The 23,542-nt window shown below is 49.6% G+C and overlaps 10 protein-coding genes across 10 annotated transcripts; 4 read left to right on the forward strand and 6 right to left on the reverse strand.

Moving 5' to 3' along the window:
- Positions 1–78: 78 nt before the first annotated feature.
- On the forward strand, positions 79–1,961 carry ABOM_007099 (pseudouridine synthase PUS2; the record flags this gene model as incomplete). The annotated part of the gene is made up of 4 exons (XM_022534228.1): positions 79–164; positions 221–424; positions 478–1,668; positions 1,712–1,961. The coding sequence occupies 4 exons, from the start codon at positions 79–81 to the stop codon at positions 1,959–1,961; spliced, it is 1,731 nt and encodes a 576-aa protein (XP_022388663.1).
- Positions 1,962–2,733: 772 nt separating this feature from the next.
- bud4 (putative GTP binding protein (Bud4)) lies at positions 2,734–7,017 on the reverse strand (the record flags this gene model as incomplete). Its single annotated transcript, XM_022534229.1, has 4 exons — positions 2,734–3,330; positions 3,389–4,092; positions 4,147–6,871; positions 6,928–7,017. The coding sequence occupies 4 exons, from the start codon at positions 7,015–7,017 to the stop codon at positions 2,734–2,736; spliced, it is 4,116 nt and encodes a 1,371-aa protein (XP_022388671.1).
- Positions 7,018–7,934: 917 nt separating this feature from the next.
- mrh4 (ATP-dependent RNA helicase MRH4) lies at positions 7,935–9,839 on the forward strand (the record flags this gene model as incomplete). Its single annotated transcript, XM_022534230.1, has 1 exon — positions 7,935–9,839. One exon carries the CDS (start codon positions 7,935–7,937, stop codon positions 9,837–9,839), a length of 1,905 nt encoding a protein of 634 aa, XP_022388670.1.
- A 226-nt stretch (positions 9,840–10,065) lies between these two features.
- Positions 10,066–11,770, reverse strand: ABOM_007102 (putative carboxylesterase; the record flags this gene model as incomplete). The annotated part of the gene is made up of 2 exons (XM_022534231.1): positions 10,066–10,323; positions 10,403–11,770. The coding sequence occupies 2 exons, from the start codon at positions 11,768–11,770 to the stop codon at positions 10,066–10,068; spliced, it is 1,626 nt and encodes a 541-aa protein (XP_022388669.1).
- A 675-nt stretch (positions 11,771–12,445) lies between these two features.
- On the reverse strand, positions 12,446–14,393 carry ABOM_007103 (SET domain protein; the record flags this gene model as incomplete). Its single annotated transcript, XM_022534232.1, has 2 exons — positions 12,446–14,221; positions 14,283–14,393. 2 exons carry the CDS (start codon positions 14,391–14,393, stop codon positions 12,446–12,448), a joined length of 1,887 nt encoding a protein of 628 aa, XP_022388668.1.
- Positions 14,394–14,916: 523 nt separating this feature from the next.
- On the forward strand, positions 14,917–15,498 carry ABOM_007104 (mitochondrial 54S ribosomal protein uL14m; the record flags this gene model as incomplete). Its single annotated transcript, XM_022534233.1, has 4 exons — positions 14,917–14,931; positions 14,996–15,080; positions 15,150–15,374; positions 15,428–15,498. The coding sequence occupies 4 exons, from the start codon at positions 14,917–14,919 to the stop codon at positions 15,496–15,498; spliced, it is 396 nt and encodes a 131-aa protein (XP_022388654.1).
- Positions 15,499–15,670: 172 nt separating this feature from the next.
- Positions 15,671–16,369, reverse strand: ABOM_007105 (DNA-directed RNA polymerase II core subunit RPB9; the record flags this gene model as incomplete). The annotated part of the gene is made up of 4 exons (XM_022534234.1): positions 15,671–15,715; positions 15,770–15,859; positions 16,058–16,229; positions 16,290–16,369. 4 exons carry the CDS (start codon positions 16,367–16,369, stop codon positions 15,671–15,673), a joined length of 387 nt encoding a protein of 128 aa, XP_022388653.1.
- A 433-nt stretch (positions 16,370–16,802) lies between these two features.
- pin1 (peptidylprolyl isomerase ESS1) lies at positions 16,803–17,542 on the forward strand (the record flags this gene model as incomplete). Its single annotated transcript, XM_022534235.1, has 4 exons — positions 16,803–16,805; positions 16,883–17,244; positions 17,346–17,462; positions 17,533–17,542. 4 exons carry the CDS (start codon positions 16,803–16,805, stop codon positions 17,540–17,542), a joined length of 492 nt encoding a protein of 163 aa, XP_022388673.1.
- A 1,383-nt stretch (positions 17,543–18,925) lies between these two features.
- Positions 18,926–19,651, reverse strand: ABOM_007107 (uncharacterized protein; the record flags this gene model as incomplete). The annotated part of the gene is made up of 1 exon (XM_022534236.1): positions 18,926–19,651. The coding sequence occupies one exon, from the start codon at positions 19,649–19,651 to the stop codon at positions 18,926–18,928; it is 726 nt and encodes a 241-aa protein (XP_022388672.1).
- Positions 19,652–20,449: 798 nt separating this feature from the next.
- On the reverse strand, positions 20,450–23,285 carry ABOM_007108 (uncharacterized protein; the record flags this gene model as incomplete). The annotated part of the gene is made up of 4 exons (XM_022534237.1): positions 20,450–20,507; positions 20,568–20,737; positions 20,793–22,904; positions 22,965–23,285. The coding sequence occupies 4 exons, from the start codon at positions 23,283–23,285 to the stop codon at positions 20,450–20,452; spliced, it is 2,661 nt and encodes an 886-aa protein (XP_022388652.1).
- Positions 23,286–23,542: the final 257 nt, after the last annotated feature.

Here is a 23,542-nt window from a genome sequence, read left to right on the forward strand (position 1 = left end):
ATCTTTTCCGCCTGTCAATTCGCAGAGGCATTTCGCATCTAATACACCGCTATCTAACTTGCGGAGATCATTGGAACCATGGACAATAACGAAGGAAGAGCTAGCGGACCCGAAGAAGTTGATCGCAAGCGTAAGAAGGGGGATCTGGGAAGGGCAGAGTGGAGGTATGTCTCGCGGCTTCTGGGGTACAGATCCGACTGTCACCGGCTAACCAAGCAAGTCGGCAACCGCTAGATAAGAGAGGACGGTTAGATAAAGAGAATGAGGCCAAGCGACAGAAGATCGAAAATGGAGAGGAAATCAAAGCCCCAATCTACGCCACGCATTTCTCTCAAGAAGACATCGAGAATGAACAAAGACGGCCGAAGAAGAAGGTGGCTGTACTCCTGGGATACTCTGGAACGGGCTACAAGGGAATGCAATTGTATGGACAAATGTTGAATTCTGTCTACCTAGACGGGTGCTGATCGTCTACAGGAGCACAACCGAGAAGACCATCGAGGGCGATCTCTTCGCGGCGTTTGTGGCTGCCGGGGCTATCTCCAAGGCTAACGCGGCGGACCCGAAGAAGTCGTCGCTGGTGCGATGCGCCCGTACAGATAAAGGAGTCCACGCGGCTGGTAATGTCGTGTCGTTGAAGTTGATTGTCGAGGATGAGGATATTGTTGAGAAGATCAACGCACACCTTAGCCCGCAGATCCGCGTTTGGGGTATTCTGGTCGCGAGCAAGTCTTTCAGCAGCTATCAGATGTGCGACTCTCGTATCTACGAATATTTGATGCCTAGCTACTGCTTTTTGCCGCCACATCCCAGCACGTTCCTCGGTAAAAAGATCATAGAGATCGCCGAAAAGGAGGGTGATTTGGATGCACACAAGGCCCGACAGGTAGAGGTCGCTAATTACTGGGAAGAGGCCGATGCGAAATATATCCAACCCGTTCTCGACAGTTTGGACGAGGATATCCGTGAGGTCGTCATGAATGCAATCTATCATGAGAAGCCCGAGGATGAATCATTTGAAACCGAGAAGGGCGAGGAACAAGCTCAAGCCACAGAGGGAGGAGCAGATGCCACCGCAAAGCCCGAACTCACCGAAGCCGAGCAGGCTCACAGGCGGAAGATCATCGATGCAGTCAAGGCCGTGAAGGCTGCATACAATACCGCAAAGCGCACTTACCGTATTCCTCCCGCGCGCGTTGCCCGTCTTCAAGAGGCGTTGGATAAGTACCTTGGAACTAAGAACTTCTATAATTACACCATCCAGAAGTTGTTCAAGGACCCCTCTGCAAAACGCCACATTAAATCCTTCAACGTCGACCCGAACCCGATTATCATCAATGGCACCGAGTGGCTCAGCCTTAAGGTCCACGGTCAGAGTTTCATGATGCACCAGATTCGGAAAATGGTGGCCATGGCCACACTTATGGTGCGCTGCGGCTGCGATCCCAAGCGGATCGTTGATTCATATGGACCGACCAAGATCCCAATTCCTAAGGCGCCCGGTCTCGGGCTGTTGCTGGAACGTCCCATCTTCAATGGCTACAGTAAAAAGGCGCAAGAGCTTGGAAAGAAACCCATCAACTTTCAGGAGTATGCCACGGAAATGAACGAGTTCAAGCAAAGAGAAATCTATGATCGAATCTTCCGCGAGGAAGAGGAAACTAACGCGTAAGTTCTCAGTCAGCTATATTCCACACATGCATTGAAACAGTTCAGCTGACATTTTCTTAAAAAAAAAAAGTTTCGCTTCATTTTTCAACCACATCGATCATTTCCCTCAAGAAGAATTCCTATACGTTACATCCGGCGGTATTCCAGCAGCGAAACCTGCGACTCAACCTTCGGCTGCTACCCAAGACGCTCAGAAGGGCCGAAAGTCTCAGAAAGAGGCCCTAGCAGAGATTGAGGAAGAATCTGAAGATGAGGGCAATCTTCCCAACAATGGAGAAGAGGGTGGTTAAATTTTCAGCTATATATATATATATATATATAGAAATAGTAATGAAAGAATTTGTCTTGCACCTACAGATGCATCGAATCTCTCCTCAGGTAGCATCAATTTTGCATTCCACCAAGCTGCAAAGTGGGGTTTGATCTGCAAGGTTGTGCAAGGTTGTGAGTATACAAATGGTTTGACTATATTTTTGCAGGATGTATGATTATCCCTTGTATCAGATGAATAGGTAATACTACCAGCTTACCACATGTTCCAGTGTTAATAGCACTCACTGTAAAGATACCCAACCGAGTAATATATCTGACGTTCGTTAGGCTCGAGGCCGTCATAGGCGTAAAGATGGAGCTTGTCACGACCGTCTTGTACATGATTATGGCTATATATTTACCAAGCCAGAGGTAGACGACATATACTTCATTTACAAGGTCGACCATGGAAAAAGAACAAACTCAATTATTGACGGAAGAAGAGAAAGGCGCTATGTATCATTAATGTACGACAGAATGCAACACGACGCTCGGTGCTAGTGAAAATTGGACCTTAGACAGAAGGAAACACAAAAGGAAGTCAAGTGATACATCAGTAGTACACCAACACCGCAGAGAAAAAGAAGTGGAAAAAAAAGGGGGGGGGGAGAAGACAAATGACAAAAGAAACAGCAAACAGATCAAGGATGCACGATAGAGGGATGAGAAGACAAGGCCAATATGACAAGTGGAAACACAGAAGGAGATTCAAAGACGGGAAGAAAAAGTCAATCCAACCTGTTGGCGTGTTTAGAAAATCAAGGAGCGCGCTTTCTGGCGTCGAGTGTCCGCACTGCGAACTTCGGGTTGAGACTGGGTGTAGCGATGTTTAGCTCGTGGCGGTGCGGCTGCCGGCGCCGGTGCCGTGGATGTCGGTGGAGGCGCAATATCCTTATCTTTTTTGACGGGTGGGGGAGGAGGCCCATCGAAACGTCGGTCAGTCGTTTCCCGTCTCGTCTTGACGCTACGCTCACGCTTGAGTACGAGCTCGGTCCACTGCTTAACTTGACTGCTTCCCGAAGAGCCCTTACCCACAGCGTCGGCCAATACTTTCATCCAGCCCTCCTTGTCGGCTGCACTGTCCGCATAGAAGTCGATCACTTCGCCGTTGCCGAAGCGGATACGGAATCCTTCTTCCACAAACATATAGCCCTCCTCCTCTTCTGCAAAGGCAGACTTGCGACGTCCACCGCCCTTGGTTGTGGTCTCCTTCTGCATCAAGGACGATCTGTCATCGATAAGCTTGGCAGCCTTTGAGAGGTTGATCGTCGCACGAGGCTGACGGGTGGTTTCATGGTATGCGGTCAATTTGGAGCCTTGAAGCTTGAAAAAGCGGCGACGCCAGAACTGCCAACGAGAAGTTAGTGGGCCGAGTTATAGGGAATATGAGTGAAGGGAAACTTACGGGACAGTCGCCTCCCTGCTGAGACAAGAATCCTTCCCAGCTACGGGATGAAACACTCTCCGCTTCACGCATTTCTCGAATGCAAGCGTTCATGCTCTTCGGCATATCATCATCCTTCGCACCTGTTGGCTTGGGGACAAACAACAGCTGCAGCTCTAGCTTGCCAATCTTGTAAGGAGGCCGCCGTTGGGAAGTAGCGCTGGAGGTACTCTTCTTGCTCTTAACACTGCTTGGCTGGTCTTCAACGGCCCATTCATTGAAGCAGGCCACATCGACCGTGTAAGGGCGGCCGAAAGCATGTTTTTCATGATCGCTCAGCGCTACATATGCACGAGCGAAACTACCGTCTCTAGCGATCAGAGTCCTGAGGCGGTCCCAGACACCTGCGTTAACATCTTTACTCTTCTGCTGTTGGGAAGCCAGTTGGTGTTTCATATCTAATTCCTTTCGCTTGCGAGGGGAAGCAAACACCCTGCTGAAAGTGGACGTTTTCTGTCGCGCGGGTGATGCTGTTGGAGGGGGCTCTTGGACTCTGAATTTTTCATCATCAACCTTCATCTGTAAAGTCAACTGAAACTCTAGGTCATTTTGCACAATCAGCTCAAATTCCTGCCCGACGGGGGCTGTCTTTCCGAGTTCCAACCAAGCCGTAGTAACACAGTGGAGGCCGTTGTCGAGGGTCAGGGAGAAGTACGATCTCTCGCCTAGATTATATTTAGATGATGTCGCTCATGCGTATAGTGGCATCGGGAACTTACCTCGTGGGAGCGGCAGATCTAGGTACTTCATCCCAACGACCTTGACGAATAGCCGACCTCGCTCTTCTCCTTCATCCAAGGCCCCATTCAAAGCAGGCTCGTTCTCTTCGATTGTCGCAGGGTTTTCTTGGACATTGCTCTGCTGGCCTGGAAGAGGGGGCACGGGTCCAGGAACGGGCTTCTTGCGGATTCCGCTAGCTTGCCTAATGCTTGCACGGCGAGTTTGTCCGTTCCAAGGCACAGTGGTCCAAGTTTGCTGGCTTGCTTTCCGGGGTGTAGGTATAGCCGACTTTGTCCCTTTAGAGTCGGTCGGGGCAGCTCCAGGAGCAGTGGCAGGCTCGTCTTCATTGCGGCTGCTTGCAATGATGACTTTCGTGTTATGTCTCATGAGGTAACCTCTCTGTTTAGGGCATGGCTCGTTAGCGATTGGGTCCACATCATTGCCAGGGGACTTCTGCATGTGTCCATTGGGCCCAGCACGGGAGTACAATTGGGAAAGGGATAGCTCAAACGCAACCTTTTGGTTCTCAATGACGCGGTCGAACTCTTTGTCCAAACCAAAGCCAAGGCTTTCTTCTTGGATACTGAACGGGATGTCTAGTTTCACAAGACTGCTTTGTCGTTGGGAAACTTCTTTCGCAGGCTGTGCTGGGGTGGTGTCCTCGGGAGCGGCATGCTCAGATTCGTTGGATTGCTGCTTGCTGAGCCCGGGCATTGGTGGGGGATGTTGTCCGCTTATTCTACGGCGAGTGGCAGCCATGGATTCTAAATCAGCTGGGGTTAATGACGGTCGTGTTTTAAGACCCGTTCCAGGGGCTTTGACTGTCGCAATGGGATCAGGGACACTTTCTTCCGATGGAACTTCTGTATCACTATCATCGTCAATAGGATGACGGATCACAGAATCTGGGGTTGAGGGCTCTGAGATTTGGCTGTCATCCTCGGGGGTTACTGGGCGTTGCAAGGCCTCTTTGATGGTTGACATTTTGGAACCAGGTGCGGGCGCCGCTTGGGTCTCCTGGGGTGTCTCTTCGCGCAAAGCCTTGTCATCCTGATCTGCAGGGACGGGCGTGGCTTTTCCTGCGTCAGAATTCCGAGAGCTGCCTTTCTCTGTCAAGTCATCCTCCATCTGCGGGCTGGAATACCGGCTCTCCTCATCGCCGGTCAGCTTATCCTTGAGGCTCTTGAAGGAGGAATCCTTCGACGGAATTGTTCCATAATAATCGGGGATGTCGTAAAGATCGTTGTCATGTTCTTCTTCTTGTTTGATCACCACGCTATTGGTGTCATCGTAATCGTCGCCTTCGTCAAGCATGTCATCATCATTTTCAAGTGACGGAATCGGAACATCTGGGTCATAATTCATATAAGAGTGAGGGCTGGAAGGGATCTGGGAAGACTCGTCAAACGAGTCGTCCATGAAGCTTTCGCTTCTTCGGAGGTCACGTAGGATGGAATCCCTGGAGATATGTGGTGGTGAAAAGACCTCTGGGGCAGCTCCTGGAGCTTCATCTGTAGCCTCAGCGTCATGTTGCTCTGGTTGATTGGAGTGAATCTCAGTTTCGACTTGATCCTCATCATCATGCTTCGAACGCGGCTCAATATCTTGATGTTCAGGGTTAACATCCTCCGGTCCATTCTCTTGTATCATCATCAAGCGCAGCCTGTCCTCCAGTGACATCGAGGAATGTCCAAATTCTGAGATGTCTGACTTGCTGTAGGAAGCTGGTCCTGGAGGGGATGGCAGAACCCGCTGGCCACCACTTCCGAGCTCAAATGCTGAAGCCAGCTTACTGGGGGACGAAGGCTGTGGCGGGAAAGATGTACGCCCTGGGAGGGGAGGAAGGGGGCGAGGCTCGTCATTTGAGTCCAGAGGTTCAACAGGAGCCTGTTTTTCAGATGTCTCTTGTCGCGACGAAGGCCGGGGATCTGGAGTGTGGCTTTCCTCATCCTCAGTGAAGGGGTCTTCGTCCTCTTTCACCAATTCGTCATTTGCGCTGGATGGACTCATGTAACGCCAGTCCTCCGGCAATACGACTGGGGTCTTCTCGAGGTCCTCTAGAGAGGCATCAAAGCTATCCTCACGGTCTGTTAATGAGTCACGATCGAAACTGATGTCCGGGAACTCGTCCTCATCAGACTCATAGCTGCCTTCACGAGAATCAGAGGCGATGGAAGACGGATCGGGTGTTGTCATTTCGTACTCGTTGACCTGAGGGGGGGCGGCATCGAAGGTGACGCTTTTAGCGTGTCTGTTGTCCGCATCAGACCAGATTTCATTCTCTGGATCAAACCCCATGTCCTTAACGCCAAAACGGCTTGCGCGGGACAAGGATGACTTGGCTGGAGGTGCCTGTTCCTTGCTTGGTGATGGCGGCCTTGGGCCTACTGGGCCGGTTTCTTGCCTGTTCGACATTTGCGACGTTTGCGTGCTTTGCGCTTCCTTCTGCGGCGACCGACTTGTGGCTAAGGGTCTGTGCGGTACATAGACATTGGTTGGGTCGTACTCCTGGTTATAGTCGCGGAGCATGTTGCTGTTCCTCACACGGGACTGCCGCTTTAAGTTTTCGATAGATGGTCGCTTCGAACTGGAAAATGGAGACTCGGGGTCATAAGGGACTTGGTTTTCTTGGGGTTTGGGGAATGGAGATCCAGATTCTCGTCCTTGCCAAAATAGACGCGGGGACGATTTGACGTCGTAAGCGTCGGTACTGTTTCTCATCATCTGCGCGATTACCGTCAGCCCCGTAAACATATTACACAGAGTAGTACATCACGTACCTTTGTGCTCTGGTTCCAGACAGGCGAGTTTCGTCGTTGAGCCGTTGGACTCACTTCGGAAAGTGGGCGTTGGCCAGTACCACTACCCATCTTGACCGGGGATTTTTGTTCTGTTGTGATGCAGCTCAAGGCAAGTGAGGAGAGAAAAAGCGCTGGGGTTAAAGTGTCAGTGCCGCTTGTTTCCTCATCGCATAGTTTGGATGAAACATAAGAATTTCCGACGTTGACGTCCCTTGCTGCTGGAATGACGCGCCTTACCTGATTCTGATAAACAACAACAACAGAAGCCGATAAGAAAACGTCGCTTTGCAATTCAAGAACGAAGTCAATTTAAATTGAGTTGGGGAGTGCTTGATTTGTTCGTAAAAATCGTAACAGGCTTGCAAGAATGCGTCACAAGGGGGAGGGAAGTAATAATAAAAAGAAAAGAAAAGAAAAGAAAAGAAAAGAAAAAAAAAGTAGAGTAGGATAGTAGCACGTTCAGAATAATTGCCGATTCGTTAGTGTTGGAAGTCCCTTTGTTCCGTGTAATGGAGGGAGAGTAATGCGATAACGAAGGGATATAGAAGGCCGTCCGATGGGAAGAGATAGGGCAACAAAAGAAATGGAAATACAAGGGAGGGGGGAAACCAAAGTACACCACTGCATCCACCACCGGACCACGGAAAGGAAGTAAAGAGATCGCAGGATGAAAAGGTAAATAGACTTTGTTAAGTAGTAAGACATCGGGACTTGGATGGCGATGGTGGAGGTCGAGGTTCCATGTTGACATTTGCTGGCGGGAGTCTCCATAGCAACACCTGTTTCGGCCTCGCCGCCTGAGCACATTGGTGGCCTTGACGCCTGGGGCCCTGGTCGCGGCTCCGATCGCTCTAAGCCCACCCAGGACTAGCGTGGGATCGCCAGGTGCTCCGAGCTTCTGCCTTGATTTTCTTATCCAAGGAATTTTCTTGGAAGCGGGTAAGGAGGAGATTTCATCATCCGTCCCTCTACACCATCGCACCACCATGAATCAGCTAGGCAGGATGTCCCTGGCGGTTCGTCCTCCAGTATGTCTGCTCTGCCGGAGCGGAACCCCTACACTCCTTCCTTCGAGCGTATCGCAGGTCGCGCGCTCTATGGCCACAGCTCGACTCCGCCGGAAAGCTGCTCGTCTGGCCTTGTCCCCAGATGTCGCCAAACCATCGATCAATCAGAAACGCTCGGGTAAAGACAAGTTTGGACCATGGTCAGGGATGAATCAGACTGAAGCTCATATTCGGGGTGAGCCACGGTCACGGTCTCAAGCGGCCTTAAGACGCTCGGGCGAGAAGGCGGCGGATACTCCTCGGAAAAGCGACAGCCCCTTGTACAAAGCTCTAAAGATGCAGACCACGCTGGCTCCTGTCCCTTATGGCCGTAGGACTGCGATCAAATCTAAAATCGCCGACGTTACCAGCTTTGATCACTTCCCGCTCCTACCAGTTGTTCGCCACTCAATCTTCTCTCAGGCTCTTCCCGGTCTGGTCGATGTCACTCCCACTCCTATTCAACGTCTCGCGATTCCCAAGCTCATAGAAGATTCACCGGATGGAAAGCGAGGAACTAAACTTGAGGACGGAGAGCCTCACTACGACCAGTACCTTTTGGCAGCGGAGACGGGCTCTGGGAAGACATTAGCATACTTACTCCCTTTGGTTGACGCCGTTAAGCGGTTAGAAGTTGAAGATAAGGAAAATGAGAGGAAAGAGGAGGAGCGAAAGGCAAAGGAGAAAGAAGAGAGGCTGAAGAACCGGGCTTTTGATCTTGAGCCTGAGGAGCCGCCACTCTCCAATGCCGGAAGACCGAGAGTGATAATTCTAGTGCCAACATCAGAGTTGGTTGCACAAGTAGGTGTCAAGGTTAAGGCTCTTGCTCACACAGTTAAATACCGATCTGGGATGATTTCGTCCAACTTAACTCCTCGCCGGATCAAGAGTACTCTGTTTAACCCAGAGGGTATCGACATCCTCGTTTCTACTCCTCACTTGCTTGCATCGATTGCTAAAACGGAACCTTACGTGCTGAGCCGGGTCAGTCATTTGGTTCTCGATGAGGCCGACTCGCTTATGGACCGTTCTTTCTCGCCAACAACGACCGAAATTATTAGTAAGGTAGCACCGTCGCTCCGCAAGCTTATTCTGTGCTCCGCTACGATTCCCCGCAGTCTCGATAATCTGCTACGCAAGCGCTACCCAGACATCAAAAGACTGACTACACCTAACCTGCATGCGATCCCACGTCGAGTACAACTAGGCGTGGTGGACATCCAAAAAGAACCCTACCGAGGAAATCGAAACTTGGCCTGTGCTGACGTGATCTGGTCGATTGGGAAAGCTGGCGATTCCGAGCCCTCGGACCCGTTCGCATCTTATGTTGGACCGAATGTCAAGAAGATTCTTGTGTTCGTCAATGAACGTGAGGAAGCCGATGAGGTGGCCCAATTCTTAAAGTCAAAGGGGATTGACGCCCAGTCGCTTTCTCGGGACTCCAGCGCCCGGAAGCAAGAAGAGATCCTCGCTGAGTTCACCGAATCAGCACCTCCGCCCAGCCCAGAAGAAATCATGTTAGCCCAGAAGAAGAGGCGTCAGGAGGATGCCATTCCCTTTGAACTGCCCGAGAACCACAACAAAGTCGGGAATGTTCGCCAGTTGCCTAACACTAAGGTGCTCGTTACCACTGATTTGGCATCCCGAGGCATTGACACTCTCCCCGTCAAAACTGTCATTCTATACCACGTCCCACACACCACGATCGATTTTATCCACCGTCTGGGGCGTCTCGGTCGTATGAACAAGCGTGGTCGCGGTATCGTGCTAGTCGGAAAGAAGGACCGTAAGGATGTTGTGAAGGAAGTCCGTGAAGGTATGTTTAGAGGACAAGCATTGATCTGAGGGGACACAAACTATTTCAACGTATAAGGACCGGCGTTAGGGCATGGCGACAATTTGGAAATACGGACAGTAAATATATGTACAGCACGGCTCAAACATGAAATGTATAATATTGTACACTAGATAGTAAAGTATAGACACGAAACTCACTCACGCTCTTTTCTATTTATAGCCACTGAGGCTGTACCCCCATATACAGTTGATATATATACTCATAGAAGCTATACTATACCGGAATCCTTCCTCCAATCGACTTCCAGAAGTTACACCTCTCCTTCAACAGTACTAGCTCTGCAGTCTCGAATCCAGTCTCAGTTACAACAAATTCATCGCCAGTACTCTGGAGCAGCGGCACCCCGGGCTGCGAAGCATTCGTCAACTTATGCGCGTTGGGATCCCCGGTTTGAAAAAAACTGGCGAAGGCACCAGCGTAGCCTTTGTATATTAATTCATCCGTCTGTTGGATGGGATTGACTTGATTCCACTAAGATATCTGTCAGTAAGATCTCTGCAACAACCCATATGTCAAAGTATACAGATACTGTAGACTGAGAAACACCTACATAGATGGTATCACTGGCGTGCTGTGCAGGCAGGATAGTATATTCACCCACATAACCCGCAGTTTTGGCTGCCGATGCTATCCAATACGCTGGACAAGCGAGAACAACATCCCTGTAGATGAGACCTGCACGCACATACGTGGAATTGTACAGATCAAGAGTCTCCGTTCCCCCTACAGGAGGGTAGTACTTCGACTCAACAAGGTGTATCTGCTTGGGAGACAGTCCTGGCAGAAACCCCACCAGCCATTGGTGGAAGCTAGGAATAGAAGAATTGAACCCATCTGTCGTGTTCTGCGAACGCAAGCCAGTCGGCACGAAGTTCTCGCCTTCGTGGGTGTTGTACATCCCGAAGACGAGGTCTGTTTGGAGCGAGTCGCTCGTCGCAGCTTCGGTAAGCGTGTCGAAGAGGAACTCGCCGTCGATGACTGGACCCCAGGTGAAGGTGCTTGTTGTATACTTCTGGCTTTCGCTGATGATTAGGTTTACCTCACGTATGGTCTGGACATCGACTTCTTTGAGACAAGTGAGGGTATCTGTGGCGTTCGCACAACCGGTCAGATTGGTCAACTGTTTGTAGATCACCTCTACTTCGGGAGCATCGTAGGCATAGGTTTTGGGCCAGAATGGTGAGCTCGCCAGCGCTTTTGAGAAGAGCTTTGGCTGTTTGCCTCGGCCGTTCGCTAGCACCTGGGCGACGACTGAGCCTCCTCCAGCGGATTGCCCCCAGATGGTGACGTTGTGAGGATCACCACCGAAGTGATGGATATATTTCTGAACCCACTTCAGAACAGATTGTTGATCAAGGAGCCCCGGGTTTAGATCCGAAATGGGTGATTCTTTGACCGCTCGTCCCGGGAGAAAGCCGAACGCGTTCACACGGTAGTTGGAATAAATGACCACATAGTCATTCAGGTTACTAGCATTGAGGATGGGATAAGACGATGGTGGCAAGGTAAAGGAGGCACTCCCTTGAATGAAGCCACCGCCGTAAAACACCACCAAAACGGGCCTTTTGGTCGAGGCTGTGGAGACGGAGCGGACATCCCAAGGTCGCGAGAACAGGCCGAGGTATAAGCAATCCTCAGAACCGTTAACAGTACGTTGCGGACACATGTCAAAATCCTGATCGGTATCATACACATCGCCGAGTATCCTCAGGGGAGGCTGAGGGGCACGAAAGCGATTCTCCCCTGTTGGCGGGGCTGCAAATGGAATCTTACGGAAGTACGAAAGGTTATATGTCGAGTCATATCTGCCCTGGAATACTCCATAATCGAGGCGGATGAGAGGATTTTCGTAAGCTCTGGCAACGGAGGTCGTTAGAAGGAGATAGAGGGCAAGCAGATGGGGGATGAGGAGCGCCATAACTAACACAGGCCTTCTCACCAAGACGACCAACGCATGCGGAAATGATAGACATGCTCGCGAGCTCTTTTATACTCACCTTGAAAACGGCTTTGTGTTTTTGCAACATCGGTGGGAGATATACCGAGAATCGTATTTGCACACACGCAGGCAAGACACGAAGGGACTAAAGCTGGAAGAACGGAGACACAGCGGAACGCCATTGGTGCAGGAATTGTCTCCAGCTTCCATTAAATCTCCATAATAAATGCGGGGAAGAGTCACCGAGAATGAGCAAGTCTCCGTCTGTTCTGATCCAGTAAACCCGATGTTTTCTTGTGGAATCCTAATATGTCTGTTGTACACCCAAGGGACTTGAACTTGTCCCGATTAATGATATGCAAGAGGTCGCTCCCCACCCAAGTCGTGATCTTGTTCAGCACAAATAACAAAATTAATAAAGGAGAGACTTAAGAAAGAAGATAAGGGAGGTCTATACATCATAACCAGAAGAAGCAACTGGCAAAGGGGAAAAGAAATGAAAAGAAAGAAGGATCATCTAACCAGTCCCAACAAGTCCTATCAATCGCACCATGCCCAGGTATAAATCAAACGCCAACTGCAATGTAAAGAGTTACCCGAAACTCCTGCTCAGCATCCAACCCTTGCCTATTAATCGATTACACATCATCATCATTACATGGTCATCCGAAGTGAACGAGTCCGTCTCCTGCTCGCTCTAGTGTTGCGCCGGTCATCGCATGCTTCACTGTCCTCGGTCTCTGTTCGTGGCTCAACTAATTCGGGGGTGGGCGTGACGCCGAAACTGACCCCACGATCTTTGCGAGAGACGCGAGCTTCTTCCTCCGGGTACAAGAACCTGTGAACAGTCCGATGATCCATCACTCGCTCCTCCTCATCCATTGGGCCCTCTTTATCCGTCTTTGGCCAGCGGAAACCGTATAGCATTGAGTGACGCTCGCAGCGGGGACACTCTCGCCGAGTGAGATATGAATTCTGCTGCACAAACCAAACATTACAAGTATGGCAGTCTACCCATCGATCGTAGGCTTGCGCGAGCAACTTGGAAGTTTTCGTGTAGTCACCGGGGACCCGAACACGGCTCGACTCTTCCTCCACCGATGGGACAACGCTATGCTTCCAGCGAGAACCCCTCGATCTCTTCGGCTTCTGGGGAGTGTCAATTAAATCGGACAATTCTGACAACATGTCGTGGTCAGTTCCCGGGAGGTGTCGGTCGCTGTGGGACTGGCCTGTGACTGAAAGTGTAAGATGGGTCGCCGTCGTCGATGCTGATTCAGGGAGGGACGTCTCCACCGTTTCCTCCACCTTGATCTTGACATCACCGATTGAGGTTGGTGTGGTTGACGTTGACGACTGTTGTGACTCGTCGGCCTCGAGCGAAGGAGAGGAGTCACAGTCAGTAGCAGGCACATGAGTGACTTCCGCAGCAGAACCGCTTGCAGGTACAATGACATCCTTGGTTACACTTGCGGCTGCTGTGGTTTCTGGCGCAATTGAAGTCTCCGCTTGGGGCGATGGATTATCCACCTCCGAACCAACAGAAGGAGCAAAATCTGCGAGCGATACTGCTGATCGTAATTTAGAGCTTTGTCGTGTAAATTTATTCCTCTTCCTAGGCGTGCTCGAGGGCGAGATATCGGAATCACTATCCAAATGGCGCTTGCGCTTTCTGGGTGAAAGGAGGCTGTCGTTGGACATCGCTTCATCGTTCAGAGCTGGAGTGGATGCTTTGCTTGACTCTTCCTCGGAGTCAACACGAGACGCCCAGCCATTACGAACTGCCCGTTCGCATGTAAGACAAAGACACTCGCAATTGTCGATACCGAAGTAATCGCCGCCGTATGAAACGGTGATCTCTTCTCCAATGTAGATGTCTCGAGTGGCGACAACTTGCATGCCCTCCGATCCCCGGGTCACCAATCGGCCATTGGCATTGCAGTCATGGTTGGCAAAGCGAGCGGGTCCGAGAAAAAACGATGGCGTTTTTCTCCGACTAGACATGACTATACTGAAATCCTTCCTCTTCAGATCCAATTCTTGCTCTTCTTCGCGGGTCATGGGAACAAGCGTCCCACTAAGGTACTTGATCTCCTGGCCCTGTTTGATGAATTTCCTGGCACAGATGGCCGCCTCATGTTCGGTAATTGTGTAGCGATTGGTCGTAGTAACTTCGAAGGGCGAATCAGGGAGATACATTTGGATGTACTTGCGCAGATGCCGGCGAAACCATTCCTTTTCACGGTCATTGGGAAGCCTGGCCAAGTACTTCTTCATGCCTGACATTGCCAGCAATTGCTTTTCTGCTTTCGCAGAGTCCTTGGCCACAATGACATCGTGAAGGAGAATACGAGCGACATCATCCTCGTGAATCCCTCTCACGGGAATATATTTCGTTCTATTTTTGCGGGTATTGGTCCAGAAATATGCCTGCGATATGGTCCAAGTTAGATACAATCCAAAAAGGGTGTTTCTGAGTAAGATGGCGTACCCGGTCAACCAGCGCATCCGTCGCGACATCGTCATAGCTAGCCAACTTTGCAAGAGTAAGACGGTCGCGACGCTCCGCAGCGGGACTGTCTCTTGCTTTCGACGACGGCATGTCAATCTGCACGATCACAAATTTCCCATGTAAAGAATGTTTGTGGTGTGGTGAAAATTTTGTTTTAATTGGTTGGTGTTAAATGTTGTGTCTATATGGCGAAGGAGGAACAGTAGGAAAAAGCGGGAATACTATTAACACCAAAGGGGGGGAGGACTTTCGAAAAGAGCGTGATGGTGAAACAACTTTTAGAAAGGATAAGAAAAATCCAATTCAACAGGCATAATGGAAAAGAAGAAAAGGGCCCCCCAGGGGAAGTTAGCGCGCACGAATGGGAAAGTGGGCGACTATCCAAGAGGCTCCAAGCACGACACACACGGCTGTGTTGCCCAGTTAATTAAATCAATGCGACTTGAAATGAGTTGAACGCTGCCCTCCTGCAGCAGCAGCAGCGCCCCGTCCGCCGTCCGGGGTCGGTGGTCGGCAAAACCTTTCCGGTCCGGACGTGCTGGAAATCTTTCGGACGGATAAGTCTGCCCTTTATCTGATACTTTGGCCGTTCCCCTCAGGGCATGCGATCAAGATGATTCAACTAAAGGTAACCCTGCGATTTTGTCCTCGTCCGATAATTTGAGCCTTCTTGGCTAATAATCACCCGCCAGACGATGCTGAATTGCATCGACAACTCCGGCGCCGCAGTTGTCGAGTGCGTGAATGTCCTGAAGAAGAAGCGGCCAGCCACAGTCGGTAGGTTCTAGATCTCCCTCAATTTTTCCCTACCGATACAGTTCTGACGATTGATGTGATGGGGATTAGGTGACCGAATCGTCGTGGTCGTTCAGAAACAACGGAACTTTGGCCCCGAGAGCTCGACGAACAGTGGTATTGCAAACAAAGTCCGTCGTGGAGATATTCGACATGCCGTCGTCGTCCGAGCGAAGAAGGAAATGCAGAGACCAGATGGATCTATTGTCAAGTTCGATGACAATGCCTGCGTGTTGGTGAACAAGTCTGGAGACCCGATCGGAACAAGAATGAACGGTGAGTATCCTGATCCTGACGCCTCTATTCCCAGGTCCTGACCTCAATCCCAGGAGTTGTGGCTACGGAACTACGAGGAAAGCAATGGTCGAAAATTTTGTCGTTGGCACCGATGCATGTATAATATCCCTATGAAAGCGAAGCGTCTATTTACATAACTATTCTGTATCAATAGAATTATCCCTTGAAAAAAAACTTGTTTTCTATTACTCGGACATCGCCGTAACTCCATAACCATGCTGAAAGGGACCAATAATGGGTATCGAAAACACGATGGTGACAAAAGACGTTCCAAATCATACGAAGACGTTGCCGCACGCGCAACAGACATAGTAAAGTTTCTGAAAGGTATATGTCAGTCACTCGTCGAAGATGTCAGTCGGTAGATCTCTCACCATTCCGGTTTCTGCAGAACGCTGCTGAGACTGGAAAAAGACCGCTTCGGCTTCACCGCAGCTCGGGCAGAGCTTGTTCGACCGAGGAAGCTAGAACGAGAGAGAGCATGTTAGCCAGGGAAATTGCAAGATCACTTGACATCTCTCCATGACACAAATTCGAGCCCTTTCTCAAAGCATTGGGAACCCCTCATAATCATCTTCGGACAACTCATCTTCAGAGGGCTGGCCGCAAGAAAAACAAGTGATCTCCTCCCCGCAATGAGCACAGAAACCTGGGAGACAAACCGTAGGATCAGATCCCACATCCTGAGTCACACCAGCTGTGTCTCCGACTTGACTGTTGAGCTTGTTTTGATAGACGCAGTATGAGCTTGCGGGCTCGCCGACATGGCAGGTTCGACACGTAAACATCAAACGGTTGTTGACGCGGTCTTCTTTCGGGTAGAGCAAGTTCGAGCTATAGCAGCGCAATTAGCAAAATCGTCAAGAGAAGAAGGTCAAGAAACATAGTGCCTACCATTCGCGACAAAAACGAAAGTGGACCTGTTCATTTGTCTTGCTATCGCCACCGGCGGAAGGAGATGGGCTGGCAGACATTTTTCTGAAAGCTGAATATCCGTCAAGAACTCGAGCAAATAGTTCGATGGTAGGTTTTGAAAATAGATTTAAAGTAGTTGCAAATTTGAAGGGTGTTCACGTGTCCTATACAGAAATTTTGGTGGCGAAGATAGTGCCTGATACTAAGAATAATTAATACCTGCGATGAAGTCCGAAGAAGGCCTACAGGGAAGTTGCACTAGTCACGATCGGAGTGCACGGACACTGCCTTATTGATGGATGTTTGTATTGTTAGCGCTGTTTGCATGCTTTGTGTTTGTCCCTCATTTCCCCCGCAGTCTGTCCCGCAGGAGCTGCTGCCACGGCAATTATTACTTGCATTTATTTTTCGTATTTCCTGCAATCCTGCATATCCTGAAAAAGCCCCTTTAATAAAGCTTGTAATTCTATACCACTCTTATCCCAAATCATCATGGTACGCTTTATCTCGCATCTACCGAACTATCAATCACGTTTAAAGCTCTATACTCATTTGAACTCGGCTTTTTCTAGGTTGAGACAGGTCTTCCGGCCGGATGGGAGGTCCGCCATTCTAACTCCAAGAACCTTCCGTACTATTTCAACCCCATAACAAAAGAATCTCGCTGGGAGCCTCCAGCAGGCACTGATACGGAGACGCTCAAGGTTTACATGGCCAACTACCATAGCGGGCCCACCAGTCGGCCTGATGGCACAGGCCATGGTGAAGGGAAAATCCGCTGCAGCCACCTTCTGGTCAAACATAGGGAGAGCAGACGACCCAGTAGCTGGAGAGAGTCTGAGATTACTCGGTCCAAGGAGGAGGCGATTGACATCCTTCGTGGCCATGAAGAGCGCATCAAGTCGGGCGAGGTCAGCTTGGGAGATCTTGCGATGTCAGAATCAGACTGTAGCAGCGCCAGGAAGAGGGGTGATCTGTATGTACCTGCTTTGTCATCTGTGGGCTTGTTACCATGTGGAATTAACGTTATAATAGTGGCTTTTTTGGACGTGGAGAAATGCAGAAGGAGTTCGAGGACGCTGCATTTGCTCTACAGCCCGGTGAGGTCAGCGGTATCGTTGACACGGCTTCCGGTGTCCATCTCATTGAACGGTAAGCTGAATACATCGCTTGTTAATGCATTCGAATAAACTTGCTAACAGTTTTGGTCTGTTACATGAAGCATTCAATAAATTGTGTGATCTCCTATTTCGATACATAAACATAAATACATCTAGAGAGAAGATCGATACTTGTGTGATATACTTCTCTTTCCCCTTTGGCCGGGGACTATATACTTCGGGGAAAGACACATCTGCTCATGATATTGTATACCGGAGAGCGACTATTACGACGGCCACATGCTGGCAGTCAATCACTTCCCGTCCTGCAAGGTTTCATGACCGCCACCGGCAGCAAATAAACCCTAGTAAAGTCAGATTTAGTGAATTAATTGGTCTTGGCCGTTGGATCTCACCGGGTAACACCAGTATTAATCCTTCCTAGCAGCCGTAAATGACGTTTCTATATGGTCAATTCATGAGAGCATGGCTTACTGCTAGTAGTCTGTTGCCAAGCTAGGGCATGTTCTAGTCATGTGCTACATTAAAATTACTATTTATATACTGTGCCATAAGATAGTACATCCCTAGTAAACACGGCCACAAAGGCTAGCGTATCATATATACCTATCTCTGTGGATATGATCCTATCGTGTCTTTGAACTCACTCGCTAGTAATCTGTTCGTATTTTGTTCACCTACTCACGAGGATGTTGTTACTTAGCGAGTTTCGACATATTAGCGTTGCCATGCTGGTCTTCAAGGCAATAGGAATATGGAGAGAGAGGGAGAGAGAGAGAGAGAAAGAAGAAAAGGAAAAAAAAAAGGAAAAGTACAATAGAAACATGGTGATCATCTCGATAAGAAGCGCTTTCGAAGGTAAAAGGGATCCAGTGGGGGCTTGGCCTTCTGCTTTGATCTTTGCCAAAGAAGCGAGGCGTCAAAATACGGCATTGACAAAGGATTGGAATTGAACAAATAAAATTAAAATTAAGTTTGTAGTACAACACAGACTATTTCATCTTGTTTAACAGTAGTATGTAGATTGTAGGCGAAGTGGAGTTGTACTGGAAAAAAAAAACAAATTTGCTGTGTTGCTTGCCTACACAGCTTCAAGATATATCAATAAATGGTATTTAACACGTCACATCCGGGCTTCAGTTAATGTTGTATTATAACTTTTGCTCACACAGATATTACTAGAAAGTATATGACAAAATCCTAATATGTGCTTTTTCAAAGCAAAAATATCAAAGACTATGCTTTCTGCTCGCATTCAGAACATCCAACCCAAACCTTTCGGAAGAATAGCAGCAACAAAATAAAACAAAATAATAAATGAAATGAGTTGACTACCTAGTCTGATCACAAGTATTTTTCGCGATACAACCACGAGCATACCTAAAGGCGGCCTTGTCCCCCAAAGAGCTAACCGCAGGTTATCATCCGACCAAAATCTCAATACTCAATACTGCATCTTCCAAGTGACGTGCAACCCAGCCCAACAAAACTCCTCTAGAACCCTGACAAAAGGGGTGCTTCCCAGTGCAACATTGGGTCAACTTCAAGCGCACCGTATCCAAGACCGCTTTTGCTAGCAATACCATGAGCAGTATTGGCCAGCACATCCTCTGCTCCCTCAACGCATTCCAAGATCGCATCGTAGAACTCATCGACAATCGCCTCCCAAGACGGGATAGCGAGGGCTGTAGCGCGCGACTCCCACTTCTGCATCTCGCCCAGAAAGTTGATACGCCAGAACTGATTCCACATTCTTTTTTCCACCTCGCTAAGTTTAGACTTAGCGGCTGTTGCTTCCACCGCGCGCTTGGCGTTCTGCCATGCCAGGAAAGGACCAGACAGGAACGCTTGTTGGTATTTGGCGAAGACCGCTTGATAGCTCTGGTACGCAGACTGGTCTATGTGAAAGCAAAGGATGGTCGGGTCGAGCTTCTCGGTTGGAGCAAGAGTCGGGTTTCTCCAGTGGTAATCATGACGCCAGCTGAAAAGACGTAAGACAGACATTTGATGGCTGTAGTAGTTCACGCTCGTGCGAGGGCACATCGCCTGATAGCGATTTGCCTGGCGGATTTCGATATACTCTGAATATCGAAAGGCCCGTCCAGCTATGAATCGCGCGCGGTAGAATGCATTGCGGAGCTCTGCAGGTATGATCGTTTCGAGGTGAGCGGGGATATCGAGGTTTTCTTTCTGGAATCCGTAGATGCGGACGGCTACCATGTTGCTTAGGATTCGGTCCACGTTAGCGTATTGGCGACCCCCTAAGTCTATGCTGAAATGAGACGTTCAGTTGGAGAGAACATTTCACATGAAGTGGGGTTGCTACTAGTAGGAAGAGACCAAAAGTTGGTTGTATTCACTTTTGGCAGCTACGTACAGTCGGGACCCAGGTAGGTGCCATGGATTCCATCTGTCATCACCATGGTGCTACCCATTGACCGTCCATTGATGGTATGTGCATTCCGCCACCCTTTCAGTCACTGACTACTACTAGTAGTAGTCCTAGGAGTTGTCTACGCCACCACTTGGACTGCATCAGTCCCATCATCTGTAGACTGTACTAGTAGTTCTCGCCTGTCGTCCTTCTCGGTGTGCAAGCTCAGATGAGGATCAGTAACTAGTAACTGGCAGATCCGAAAGACACTGAAGAAGCAAATGAATACTCTAGGGGTAGGAGTAGATCATCTGTCTAGCATGAGTGTGAGGTGTCTAGCGTATGTGCCCTAGTTGTCTTTCGGAGGGGTCTAAAAAGATGCAGGGTCTGGTGAGAAGATCTTCGTTGCTTTGCGTACCCTCTTTTTCGTCGGGCAGAAGAGAAGTATAGGTATGTACAATGAATATGGGTGCTGTCTTACGATACTACTTCCCGAAGAGACATACTATGCAAGCTGTTTAGACCTGCAGACAAGAGAAAGAAACATCATGCTTGCAACTTAGTTGCAGGAGGTATTATCAACTATGAACTGCTTAACTGCTTGATCCCCCAAAGACCCTCAAGTACTACACATTCATACTCTTTCATATACTGGCGTTCAATCGTTCCAAGCGTGACGAAATCGCTTCAATAACAGCAGACCTGCATGGGTAGAATCATCAGTACAAGCTACGCAAAACGTCCGACCGGAAGAAAACTCACTCTCGTTCCACCATTTTCATTGCATCTGCAATCTTGGCTCGCTGCAGTCTCTGGGGAACTCTAGGTTGAGCACCTCCAGGTGATGCCGGGCTGCCCGGTTCAGTTACTGGGGGAGCCTTCGCTGCTACAGACTTGGCCTCAGCCAGAAGGTCGGCTGCAATCTCCTTCACCTACAAGGGTTGTCAGCGTCATCGTGTAATACTCTCGGTGGCAAGAAAAACTCACAGTTTCCAGTCTCTCAGACAGCTGCTGGCCATTATCCCGGCCTTCCTGTCTCGAATCTCCACACAATTCTGACAATGTTTCCACTTCTGATACCCAGGACTGCTCCTTCTCGCTAAGTGGTCTTCCACCAGACTTTAGAATCTTATTGCGAATTGCTTCATATCGCTGCACAAGCTGCTCCTGTTTATCCCTTGCCGCTTGGAGTCTCTTATCCAATGCCTCGCCACTCCTGGAGTTTTCTTTCCGCTCCCCATCTTCACCAATTTCGCTCGACACTCCCTTGATTCGCTCAGACACATCAGTGAGTTGCTTCAATTGCTCCTGCATTTCTCCCTGCAGTCGTTCACACCGACGGAACAGGTCTGATGCTGCCCTCTCCAGGGCGTTGGTATGAGCAGACAGAATCCTATGTGCAGCGGCAACCAGGTCCAACGTCGCCGGGGACAGGCGAACTTGTTCCTTGAGAGTATGTCGCTGGCGATGTGGAATATGTTTGTCGACGAAGAATTCCAGGGGAGAATCCGAGTAAAAGATAGCGGGAACCTGATAAGGCGGCCGGCGTGGTGGCAATACGGGGGAACCAGGAACACGGGCATCCGGATTCAGTTCTGTCAGTGATGGGAAAGAAACTTCAGGAGTATCCATGATAGCAGCATATGGATGAGAACCATGATAGGTCAGCAATAAGTAGCCAAGATCGTAATCATAATAGACCACCGAGGCGGGGAGATGGTCTGGTTGATCTTTCGCAGTTTTATGGGCCTCGTCTGTCTGGAAGATGCGTTCTCTTAGAGACACAGTGCCCTCACAGAGAACCTCCAAACGGAAGCCCGAGCCACTTGTGTCCTCGGATCGAAGTTCCGCCTCAAGTCTCTGCACCCATGAAGAAAGGGAGATAAACATCACATTGTTCTCGGTAGTCACGAAGAAGTCATATCTCGAATGCACGTCTTTCGTAAATGTAGGCCAGTTCTTCAACGATTGTTGTCCTTCCCTCATGGTGTCCAGCGATTCCACCAAGACTAGATCAGACGGCTCCGAGAGTGGGGTCCTAAAGGCATTCTTTCTCGCCCTAGGAAGCCACTGTCCCTCTACTCCATCAAGTTCAAGGCAAATGTGAACTCTTCCACTTCCTGTAGAAAGACAGATAACCGTGGCCGACAGCTTGTCCTCTCCGTTATCCTCGAGCAAAAGCTCATCCTCGCCCATCATGAGGGCATCGACGTCAACTTTGGCAGCGATAACATGAAGATCGCAGAGGTCCAAGTCATCGACCTCATCTCCTGTATCTATACGGAAAGGTCCTTGCAGTCTAGGGATTGCACTGGGATTGGCAGGGCGAGTAAGGATTTCCGAATCTGGGCCCGTATTTGATTCGTAAACATGCAAGGGGTCTTGGTTATCAATTTCTGTCAACCACTCGTACTGTTGCCGGCAGGCAGTCAGCTCATCCACAAAATCAGCAGGATCCTCCTCAAGGGCTGCCAATTTTGGAATTATAGCTGCGGAGAGCGAAGGAACGGTAGTAGCTGGGGCTCTCCATTTGGAGGGCAGGAGCGGGCAAAGGGCGTAAAGGTCGCCCGGTTTCATCGCAACCCACAAGGTCGTCGGTGCCCAGGCGTCCTCCGTTTCACTCCCCGTGCCTCCAAAGCAAGCGGATGCGACTTCCATATCAACATAATCAGCAGAGAACCCTTTGTTCTTTCCAAAGCCGGAAGGCGAAAAGTCCTCGTCAGAAGAGGTGCCATCCACCAGCTTTCTCAAGTCGATCGCCAATGTAGGACGGTCGAAAGACCATTGATTATTTCGGTCCAGTTCCCAGACGCGTACAGCGGCATCTACCGTGACGGTAACGATACAGCCTCCAAGGTTGCTGTGAGCCCCAAGCGGATGCCATAAAGCTGCTACTACAGGCGACTCTGGTATCACGTGCGTTGTAGGCCCAAGCTGGTAGGTCTTCACACGAATCGGTGAGCTGTCAGTCCCAGACAAATGAGACGGATCCGGAAGTACGGCAATATGAACCGTATGATCTGCAACAATAGCCAGAAAAGCGCCATTGGGGGAAGGTATGAGTTGGCGGATTTGTTCGTAAACCGGAACTGTCAAGACCTGGTGGTTGTCAGTTTTATATTATAATAGTAGCTGATTCTGCAACATATTTTCTCATACTCTGTAGTGCACACTGTCGCTAGCATCCGACCTTCCTTCTGTGTCTTCTTTCTGATCAGGAGTGCCTTTCCTTGATCTTGTCTGCTGCTGCCATTCGTTCTTCAGTCGCGTTAGGCTCGACCAACGGATCTGGTTGTCAACCACTGTAAACGCTTCGTTTCCTCTCCTTGCCAATATGCGAGTTGGTCCAGCATAGTCACTTTCTTGCTGAAGCTTGCCTGATATATTCTCTGGAGCTTTCGGAGCTGTGCTTGAAAACAAGGAGGCTCCGGGAGAAGGGCGTGAGAGCCACGGAGGTGTGTAACTGATCACTTTCGGCATTGTTGAAGCACTTATTCCAGACAGAAGTTGAATGCAATGCTATACTTCCATCCCCTGCCGGCGACAAGCTTATGAAACGTAGGAATGTCAGTGCTGGTATAAAAGGCGGGAGAATGCGCCAGTAACAAAACAGTGTCCGGGGAAATTTTGGCGGAAGCACACTAGACGACGGGCGCGCCAAGAACAGCGTAAGTTTCCGTGAACAAGCTCCAATGGTGAGCTTTCCTGGACTGCATCTCTAACAACCTCCTGCGCTC

The sequence above is a fragment of the Aspergillus bombycis genome, assembly GCF_001792695.1.
Source record: "Aspergillus bombycis strain NRRL26010 chromosome Unknown contig00048, whole genome shotgun sequence".
NCBI classification, from domain to species: Eukaryota; Fungi; Ascomycota; class Eurotiomycetes; order Eurotiales; family Aspergillaceae; genus Aspergillus; species Aspergillus bombycis.